This window comes from Amblyomma americanum, chromosome 3 (genome assembly GCF_052857255.1).
Source record: "Amblyomma americanum isolate KBUSLIRL-KWMA chromosome 3, ASM5285725v1, whole genome shotgun sequence".
Classification (NCBI taxonomy): domain Eukaryota; kingdom Metazoa; phylum Arthropoda; class Arachnida; order Ixodida; family Ixodidae; genus Amblyomma; species Amblyomma americanum.
In genome coordinates, this window is record NC_135499.1 from 97,661,630 (window position 1) to 97,672,583 (window position 10,954).

A 10,954-nucleotide genomic window follows, 5' to 3' on the forward strand; every position below is an offset into this window, starting at 1 on the left:
AAACCAACGTCTCCTTTACTCCGGCGCCAGTCACGTCGTTCGCTTAGTAATGGGAACAATTTTGGCCCCTCAGTTCTCTCTCTCGTCGCAATGTGGAACCAGTTATATACACCCACAGTTTAGGTCATGGCGCAAGCTGGCGCCATTACGGTCCTTTCTCCTCTATGCAGCAAAGCGTCGCAAAGTAAAAAACAAACATTTTTCGCGCCTTTCTCATCTTATGTTGCTAGTTAGGGGACCTCTCTCCCTCGAAGTGCACGCACGGAGGAGTCACGAAGGCTAGTGATAGGGAGAGCAGAATACAGCGTTGCAGGACAAGTCTTGACTGGCCGAAACCCAATCATCTGGCTACGATTCAAACAAAGGAGGGTTGCAGAAGCGATAGCCAAGTGACGCCCTAGGCCCGCTGCTATACTGTTGGTGCTCTTGAAATCAACCGAACATAGTGAAGGCGACAGAAAAAAATGGAAACGAAAAAAGTGAGCAGGTGGTTCTGAACTGTTTTTTTAAGTCTGAAAAAACAGCATTTGATTGGCTCCGCACTCCAACCTTGCATTGCGCAGATCTGTGCGCCTGCCGTTCCTGCGCACACAGGTCTATGAGCTTGTAAGGACAGTCACATACGCAGTGTGGTGGCGTGTCGCGATATCGAAATGCAGCTTCTGCCAGCAGGCCCTACACGTCCAGGCCTTTCATAAGTGTGATGTATTGCGAGTTCACCGGTAAATTGCGGCACATTATTCTTGCGCTTGTTGAGTCTCAACTTTAATTCAGCCTAAAATCTCTGAGAAGTCACGACGTCGAAAGTGAACTCCGACAAGGAAAAGGACATTGCCTTTTTCCACAGTGTGGCTATCTGTATTGTTTCACTGTTATTTTCCTCTTCATTTAAAAAGGCCCCTTACTTTATAATAAGACATGTGTTTAGTTTCCAAAGCAATGAAAACGCCTTTATTTTCTTGTTTCTCAAAGTTTGAAACCGCATGCAAAAAACGTCTTTATTGCACGGCTGCTAATGTCTCTCGCTCAACGATCGCTGGACGTTTAAGTGCAACGTAGTTATATCGAGCTCCGGAACAGTACAGCTGTTCGCCGAAGAAACAACTGTGGGCTTATAAAACACTCGCTATAATCGCAAGCCATGCGATCGAGCATTATCTGAGAGAATGCATCGATTCATCACTCAGACCAACTCCGAAACAAGACAACGGCGAGCTGAAAACGTGGGTGAGCGTCTGTGCGCAGCTGGCATGTTACGTAAATCGTCGGTGGACGCTGCCATATCAAAACTGCGATAGTATTCGAGGAAATCGTGTAATTCCCCCCGCCCCCTCTTCACTGGTATGCAATGGTGTGCCGAGTGTATTTTCCACTAAAAACAGGTGCCGCTTACCACTTTAATTCAGCGTTGCATGACGGGGACTTTTCGTAACATGTCAAATTGTTAAAACTGCATCTCTTGTAGAAAAAAGTGAAGACGCCAAGCTTGACCACATTAATGGCCGACAGACTGGGCGCAATAAATTCTTAAAATGGCAGGCTTTCAGTAAAGAGTGTCTCCTTTCTTTCACTGCGCCGCGTCCTTAACTGTTGGCGCTTCCTCCATTAGTTTTTTTTGCTGACACGACACATGTAAAGAACCCCAACTTCTCCAGCAAGCGTTTATATGTTAACGTGGGCGAGAAAAGCGTAAGGATGGCCGAAACCTGCGCGTCTCTGCCACCGAGAAAAACAAAACAAAAGCGTATAGTTACTGTTTACGCTAACATGTCGAAATAAATTTTCTCTTACTGAAGGCTGTATTAGTCCCCTGTAGAACGTTTTGCTCCTAACGTTTGCTTTGTGAATAATTTCAACTTTTCAAGCAAAGTCTCTGTTAGTGATGTAGAGTCGGCAAAGGTTTCTTAAGCCCACGGTTAATGGAATGAGATGTGCGCTGCGAAATGGACCGCACAGTCCCCAGAATTCGGTACGGCGGTCCTGACTCCAAATAGGATGTGAGCGCTTAGACGCGTTACAGGCTTTGAGAAACGTGACACTACAATAACCACGCCCAGTAAATATCCTGATTCAGATTGAGTAAACACGCCCAATCCGCAATAAAAAAAATAATCAATAATATACAAATATATAAACACAGATCCGTTTCTGCGTCTCTTCGAACTACTTGTTGCTCCGAACATACTCTCAGAAAGCTTCTTCCGCCTCGGTTAGAGCAAGAGCGGATGAATTCTAACGCGTTCTTTTCTCTGTCATTTTCAACAGATCAAACAACACACTCCAGGTTACACACTTCAAGCTAAACAACACGGAGAAATTTCTCATACGGTTCAGGCTGCTCAGTGGGGCATGGCGCATGTTTAACGTGATCAAGTGGCCTCTCGAAAAATACCTGACTTGGAGAGTTAATAACGCTTTGCCCTACCATATTGAGCATGCATTAGATCAACACCTGAAGAAACTCAGTCAGCGGAGTGCACAGCCAAGTGAGTTTTTAAAATAAACATTTACTCACAACACGGCAGGCAGCAAGAGATGCCGGCCGGGCAATATTGCTCTGGAGAAAATTGCTCTGGAGAGCGCGGCACACACTGTTTGATAGGAAATATGGCTACATCCTTGGTCAGAATTCATCGTGCCACACGGTTTGCTCTTTAGCCTAATCGTGGAAAGCCTATGCCAGCCCTGCAAACGTAAATCTTTGCACAGTGGACAAAGCCCAAGTCCTTGCCTTCCAAGATTATTTGTTGTTTTAGAACGTCTGGCTTTCTCCCTTACGCGGCTCCAGAGCACACTATGTTGCCTGAAAACTTTGCTCCAAGGCTGTACATTCAAAATGGGCAGGCATTCTTTATACCAGGCGTTTCACCTGAGGGTCTGTAGAACTCCTAAACATTGGGTAATAAAAAACAAAGGATAATCTTTTCAAGAACAACCTGTCGCGCATCAGCTGTTTTGAGAACCATGATAGTTATCTTTATAATTATCAAGTTATTCAACTTAAGTGGCTTAAGGGTGATATGATTCAGATAAAACTTGATTCCATGGGCTGTACTGCAAACAGTTTTTTAAAATGGTAGTAGGGAAGGAGGAAGTGCTATTGTCGGATAAAATTCATGAACAAAGCGGTATTTCCCCGTTAAAGGACCCCTTTCCAGCCAATGGCGTCGGTTGATTCTCATGAACCTGCTATTGTGACAATGAAGGAAGTGGCAGATAGGGTATGGTCCTCTCTCTACGTTTTCGGGGATATCCCCTCCCTAAATTGTCACCCCACTCTCTGCATTGTCATGCTACTCATGCCGATAGGTCCATGAGGATCGGTCGATGCCATTGGCTAGAAGGTAGCCCTTTGACGGAGAAAAGGCTCTTTTTTCTTGACTTGTATCAGACCATATAAAACATATTTCACAAGACAGGACAATAACGTTTGTCCTGTGTGGATTCTTTCTGTGTGCGTTTTTTCCTGTGCGCTAGCCACTATGTGGAATTATATCAACCAACTAGCCCAATTAAGGGCCTCGGCATATAAAACAACTGCTGTCACTGCTTCTTCGCCTCACGTAACAGCTTAAAATCTGGAAGGGAGGCTGAAAGCATGATTCCCGAAAGAAACCCTAGATCCTAGCAAAATACCACCCCCGTTTCCTTCATGACAGCATGAGCAATGTCTCTGATGCCCGCAACATACACATGGTGCATGTTTTTTGTTAACACTTCTACCGTTCTATGGGTCAAAATCTGCGTAGCCGCCAACCCTCCCCCCCCCCCCCCCCCCACCGTCTCCTATCCCCTTATCAAAAAAACCACATGTTTTTTCGTTCTCCTCTTCTTAATCGTGATTCAAACGAGAAAGAATCGCATCCCTCTCGAGAAGGGAGTTGCACACACTTAACCGAAACTTCCTCTTTCTGGGCGCCGAGATATGTCTAGCGCGGCGGGGATGGCAAACTTTTTGGACGTGAGAGAGGTTTTGCTCTGCCGGCACAAACATTCCCTGCATCCGCTAAGGGTCGGCCGGCGGCGAAGGAGAACAGAGAGATGAGGCAGATATGCTAAATAAATAAACCTGGCAGGAGCGGCAGGGCAGGGTCTTCTGGCGAGCAGTAACGTCATCAACTCCCCCTTCGCCCCTCTACCTGAAGCTCCCCCGTGTGAATTCCGCTTTAAGAGGAGGCACTTCAGGGCGCACGTTGCCCACGCTTTTCCCAAGAACATGACTAAAGAGGGCATGCTTCCCGCCCAAGCCCAGCGGCCAAACACCCTCAATTTCCATGAGATTAACGAAAAACGTTTATGTTACGAGATACTACGGCCACGAAGAACGAACGTCATTATAATAAACGACAATTCTCTCCTATGCGAAATTTGTACAGCTTCTGTTCGCTGCCTTCCTCGTAATATGCCGAGCTACAATTTAGTACACGCATAAGTTCGCACGGCACGTGTAGCTCCGCGCCTTTTTTAGAATGCAACAAAAATGTGGTGGACTGCAATGTGTACAGCGGCATCCATTCTATAGAGCTTCACCACTCTCTGCAGCTCGGTACAAAAGCCAGAGCGCTTTTTGTCCTGCTGCGGCACCCTTCGCCGTGCGCCGTCCTCTACAGGGGTGGGTTTGCATGGGCCTTCCCGGGTGTTCGCAGTGCTGTTAGTTTAGTAAAATCCCACTTATTGTACTGTATGACTCAGTAATACTAACAAGTGCGAATGACACGAGCTGCACTACGCAGATACCCTCTGGATGCCACTCTCCTTCGCAAAACCCTTGCTGTTTGCAGGCGAGGAGCAATGCACCAACTGCACAATGTTCGATCTCAGCCTGCGAAATGCGGTGCTCGCATACAAGCTGGACCCGGCACCGCTTCCCACGAGCGCCACAAGCACGCTGTCGACCCTCATCCGCGTAGAAGTGACCAATGGTACCATCAGCGGCCTCTCCAGGCTGCGGCAGTCGGGTGACTTCGAGTGTCGCATTGACGACTGCGGCGTGTACGTCTTCTTGGATCTGACTGTCACAAACCTGACCATTGCCTTCGCCGCGAGGGTGAAGACCTTCTTCGTGGACTTGGCAGCGCTTGTGAGCGCCACCATTTCGGCCAGGGTCGTCGTGAAATTCGTCGAGTGAGTATAGAACTGATGCTATTGGTCACAGCCGCTGAAGCGCAGTGGACTATGGTGTTCAGCAACTGCTGAGCGAGGGTTCGCAGCGTTATATTCCTTCCGAGGCGGCCACTTGTTGATACAGGATGGCTGCAAGAATTATCGTGTACATAGAAATAGGGTTTGGTTGCGCTAGCATGAATAGTTGCCATTCGCTGCTTTAGCTATTTTTTGAATGTGTTTGTCTTGCCTGATTTGTGGAAGGCGCCCCCCCCCCCCCGTATCACGTGCAACCTGCTCAGGTGTATATGCATCTGCCAGGTGGTGAAGACGCCACAAGGTCACGTGACTTAGATGACAGGTGAAAGATAAACGATGAAAAACAATGGCCACACACCGTAAGCGCATCTAATTCGGATTTGACCTGACCGCGCAAGTCGACGGCAATTGTTTTTCTGATTCAATGAGAAATATACTAACACAGGCATGCCATAGCCATTTTTTGGCTTTTATTCTAATCCCTGGCCACATCGCCACAATTTACGCTAAATGATTCTAAGAAGACTAAATTCAACATGACAGTGTTTAATTATGAAGCCGATGTCACTAGCAAAATTTCTCAGGAAAACTAGCACGCATGTTATGACCTTTTTAGGCGGCAATGGAGGTGCAGATTTGCGGCACTCAGTTTTATTTTACAATTTGACAAAAAATTGCATTAAGTATCTCATTGAAAATTTTTTTAATATACAATGAGTGCCTCGCTTTAGCATACTGAGTGTGGACTGCTCCTGAAAGGAAGCCATGCGTGAGCCTTAAAGGTATGCATTTAGGCGTCTTGCCACCGGTCGGCCTACCAAAAATACTACACTAAAACAATATTTTCGAATACTTTATCAAAGAAAGAGAGACCAACCATTTTAATCACGTTCATACACTTCTCTTTGATGACGTTATATAGCACAGTTGTCCTCACACCTGTCTAGAGCGCTCGAGAGGGCCACCGGAGAGTACACATGGGTCATTTACAAGTTGCCTAAAGCCCAAAACGAGACCTTATCGTACATGCACATTCACATCGATCGTGCTTGCTACGTTATGTCTTGAAATGCTATATTTGGACTGCCAGGCAGCGGTGCTTGTCAAAAACGCAGAAATGAGCATGCCACTGGAGCCCTCTAGACAAGTGTGTGGACGACTGTGCACTTCTGTGTGTGTTCTTGAGATTATTGCCTTTATTTCTTTATCCACTGGAACGATTAAAGATGCCGCGCATTATGTACTATAATGCACTCTACACTAACGAATGAGCAAAGGTTTCTCTCCATTACCATAGAAAAAAGGTTTTCATGTTGCACACTAGGCAACCGACGCTTGTGCGGTTATAATGCGAAAGCATTAAGAGGGCCATGACAGCGAAAACTCTCCGGCATCGGCGTCTCAGTGAAGCCTGCAGCTGCCAACCGTGGTAGGGGGCACGCATAGTTTACAGTTAGTTCCAATTTTCCATCATGCGCATTGCAGCAGGTATAACATCAGCTATAATAAAACACCGAATTTAATGAAACACCGGTGATAGCAATATGGTAGGCACTTCAGTGACTGGAGACAGTTATTGGGCTTTAGTGGTGATAGCGGCTTAGTGAAGTTACTGACAGAGGCAGTGGCCATGGTATGCTACAGTTCGCGATCCACGCTGCGAAATGCTAGCACAAAGGAAGCGAACATAGGATTGAATGCTCTCGCATTCAATTTTATAATAAAATATCGCAAGCACACTCCATCAGGGTTATGAGGCCGGTAACGGTGACGAAGCTTACGGTATTTTCATTTCCACTTACAAACAACTGCAGTTTTATTATTTTCCGTACAAAGATGCGAGCTTCAAAGGCGTTAAGCAGTGTATATAACTAACGAATGCCTGAAGGCGATACGAATTAAAAACATACTTTGTAAGCGCTACTAAAAAGATATGATATTGGTGATCTTAAGAAGTTTAAGGCTGCGAGAAACAGAGCCAACAGCATTAATCAGCAAGGCCAAAGAATCTGAATGATTAACCTATTTAACGAGGAAGTAACCAAGCACCTTGGCATTGTCTGGAAACAACTCAATAACTCGCTGAAGTTAAAAAAGAGTGGATGAAATAACTGTTTACGGCACTCATTTGTCCACTTTTCGACCAGCTGATGCTTTAAATAATTTCTTCGTTTCTATTGCAGACACAACGCAGTACAACCAATGTCTGGGCAGTACGAGTCAAAATATTAGCTAAACCGCATTTGTGGCCTCTGTTGCAAACAGTGAAGTTATGTCGGTCATTCAGTCTACTAAAAGAACTGAAAGGAAGGACATTGACGGCCACCAGATATTGCCTGCAAAGTATACATGTCACATACTTGCACCAATATTAGAACAGGTTTTAAAAGTACTATTTTGCTCCGAAGCCTTCCCCCCGAAAAGGCCATGAAGAGAGCGTTGTTGACCATGAAGGAATTTTTTTTACAGTCCTTTGACGAAGAAAAACTTAAGCGTAGATTTTTCGAAAGCGTTCGACTCCGTAAATGGCAAAGTATTATTCCTGAAACTTCAGCACTGTGGTTTCCACGCCAATTTTCTTCAACTTATAAGAACAAATTTAGAGCACCACCTGCAATTGGTAGCAATTCAAAATTCATCTTCCCACCAAAAATTCATTTCTCATGGCGCACCGCAATTCAGTATTCCTGGACCCGCAATCTTTAACATCTATGCAAACTACATTGTGGACATTGACAATACAGCTAAATGTGTCTCGTAGGGAGATGATGCGAGAATACTTTTTACAGATAAAACCATAATCGAATTCACTTTAAAAGCTAGTGATATTTCAGGCAAATTGCTCGCTTTGGGTACAAGATTTTCGTTGAAAATTAACGCAACAAAAACTAAAGACTTACCTTTTAGACCAAAAATCAAGTCACTAGAACATTTACCCCTAATTAAGATTGTTTGCCAATGGATTGAAATAGCTTAAACTGCCGGTGTCATAGTGCCGTGTAGTCTGTATTGGAACATTGGTATTCCTAATCTTTCTAAAACTCTTGCCGGATACAGAGGTATGCTATGCGAAGTTCGTTTTTTCTTACATTTTATTGTTAAACTTTTAGTTTAAAATTCACTATTTCCATCAAATTTTGCCTGTTGTTACCTGGCGTGAGCCGCGATAACATGGTTCAACACCGACAGGTTACAGGAAATACAGAAAAAATGCTCTTTGTATCATCAGAAATTCCCCGCCTAAGGCGCATACTCAGCCTCTTTTCATATGATTGAAATGAGCAGCAGTAAACGACCTCCACAGTTTATTGGTAAATAACGTTATGAACGAAAACTAAAAAAAATGACACTCTCTTTGGTTCTCTAGCTACCTTACCTGCCAAAAGCAATTATTATTCAACATATAACAACGACGTCTGGTGTGGGCCATCTTTTTGCACGAATTACAGCCGTCAAATGCTTGGTTCATAATTAAGTACCTTTTCAATTGCCGCAATGAGCCCTGAGGGCATAATTATGCAATTTGGCAAGCTTGAGGCTTCTTTCAACTTTTTAATTATTTTGTCTCTTATCTATTATTTGTTTCGCATTTCCTGTGTTTTTGCATTTTTCTTGGCGTTCCTTTTACCGCCATCACTTACTTTATTTTTTCAGTAGAATGTTTAGTTATGCGTGGTAGTCCCATCCTTGCTGTTCGTGTAAAGTCCTTGTTCTGCTGCTGCCACTTTTTCAGCATTTACCGGCGCACCCCTCTCTCCGGCCAGTCACAGGCTTTCTGGGTGCACCCCTTAGACAAAGTTTAAGACCTGGAGTACATAGATGTGTGTCCACCTTGTTCCCCTTACCGTTAGCTTCGGGTGCCACGAATGATTCAGCTTAGTTTGCAATCCTCTCATGTCTTCAGTTGTCCGAATCGTCACAGCAGTAGCACTCTCCTCAATAATGTTAAAGCTGCGCATGTAATGCCCCCAACCTGTTTGGAAGGTTATGCGGGACAACGTGGCCTCTTTATAGAGGGCTAAACATGGGTTCCCGTCATATCAGATCCCAAGCTCTTTTCAGTAACATGCACATGTAAAACGTATCCTCGTCAAGGCGTGCTCACTAGCAATGAAGCAAATAATGCAAAATATAGATTTGCGCCCTATCCTATGAAGGCCAAGTATTGAAACGGCGAGCTGTCAGTACCTTATATTTCTAACAGACTGCACATGCATTTGGGCACATCTACTGGAATCTTTACTGCCCTGCGTTCGTTCCATTGAGCTGTAAGAAGCATTTTAAGGTGTAGTTTGGCGTACTAATGCGCAATTCATTTTTAATCTTTAAAAAAAGCGGTCTCACTACCTAGCAGTACATCAAACGAGGCTTGTGCTCAACAAATGATATCATGACGAAAAACAGCGTCTTGCTAATATAACAATTTGCCTGAAATACAATACCATTTTCATGCTTCCATTCTGCAATGCTCCCAGCTAAGTCATGCCCCTATTTTTCCGCAACCGGCATGTTGGCGTCGTAGGCAATAACGTTGAAAGAGCATGAAATTAAAATAACTTCTAAAGGTTGCGGCACTTGGTAATCATTCTTTTGTTACCCATGTGACAACTTTCGCAATATAACGGGAGGCATGAACGCTAATTTCTAATTCGTTTTCTTGCGGGTGAGAAACCGATGTTAGTTTGAACACCGTAGCTCAAGTACGCAGGAATCAAATTTCAGTAAGTGTAACAAATTTTTGCTGAGTCCCATTTTTCATTTTTTCTCCGTCACCAAGATTTCCCATTTTTTCGCCTTTAGTAGGGTTCACAGCCAGCAATAATAATCATAATTGGTTTTTAGGGGGAAAGGAAATGGCGCAGTATCTGTCTCTCAGATCGGCGGACACCTGAACCGCGCCGTAAGGGAAGGAATAAAGGAGGGAATGAAAGAAGAAACGTAGAAAGAGGTGCCGTAGTGGAGGGCTCCGGAATAATTTCGACCACCCACCTGGGGATCTTTAACGTGCACTGACATCGCACAGCACACCGGCGCCTTAGCGTTTTGCCTCCATAAAAACGCAGCAGCCGCGATGGGGTTCGAACCCGGGAACCCTGGATAAGTAGCCGAGCGCCCTAACAACTGAGCCACCGCGGCCGGGCGCGCCGCGGTTCCCAGGTATGAACTCACTCTTTGATGCGCTCTGGTATTGAAGTCGGTGCCGAGAAAAAGGAAAAGGCAAAATAATAGATAGCGAAGGGAACAATTTAAAATACGATCATTGGTTTAAGTTGAGTGTACAAAATTTTGCGCGCGTAGTTGTGACACCCGCACGTATGTTTTCTTTCTCTGCGCAGAAAAAATTCCACCCTTTTTCTGGAGAGTCTTGTCATAAATACTACAAAGCCTATAGACGTCAACGTCACACCGATCGGAATGGCGTCAGCATCTTTAACTTTCTTCTTACCGACGAAATTTATTGCTAAGACGCTGCAATATGGTTTGCGGCCGCTTGTAAACAACACTATACAAAATGGGCTCTTTGCATTGCACAAGTTTGTTCATGAAAACAAGCCAACCAATAAAAGCCTATGAAACAAGAACCCTTCTTGAAGACTATTGTGTATCACACTCCCTGATATTTCAAAGCACGCCTTTCGTGCCAGAAGGTCCTTGTAAGCAGTCTCAATAACACTGTAATGTAACTACGATAACCGATTAAGCACGAACTTTATTATGACTTCTCGAGGATTTTTGTTTCGTGAAATGCGGTTTCAGCATTTTAGTTCTTTTTTATGTTTCCAGTGGCGGTGACATGAAATTCGCTGAGGTT

General features: G+C 44.6%; 1 protein-coding gene across 4 annotated transcripts in view; it reads left to right on the forward strand.

Annotated features, from left to right (window-relative positions):
* LOC144123161 (uncharacterized) overlaps positions 1–10,724 on the forward strand; it is a 72,155-nt gene extending 61,431 nt beyond the window's left edge. For 2 of the 4 annotated variants that reach the window (XM_077656045.1, XM_077656044.1), the window contains exons 3-5: positions 2,266–2,486; positions 4,782–5,124; positions 7,326–10,724. In XM_077656045.1, the coding sequence (XP_077512171.1) occupies positions 2,266–2,486; positions 4,782–5,124; positions 7,326–7,374 (613 nt within the window). In that variant the 3' untranslated portion in view covers positions 7,375–10,724. The remainder of the gene's footprint in view (positions 1–2,265; positions 2,487–4,781; positions 5,125–7,325) is intronic. The other 2 variants (XM_077656043.1, XM_077656042.1) reach the window with 1 other exon arrangement.
* The last annotated feature ends 230 nt before the right edge of the window (positions 10,725–10,954 follow it).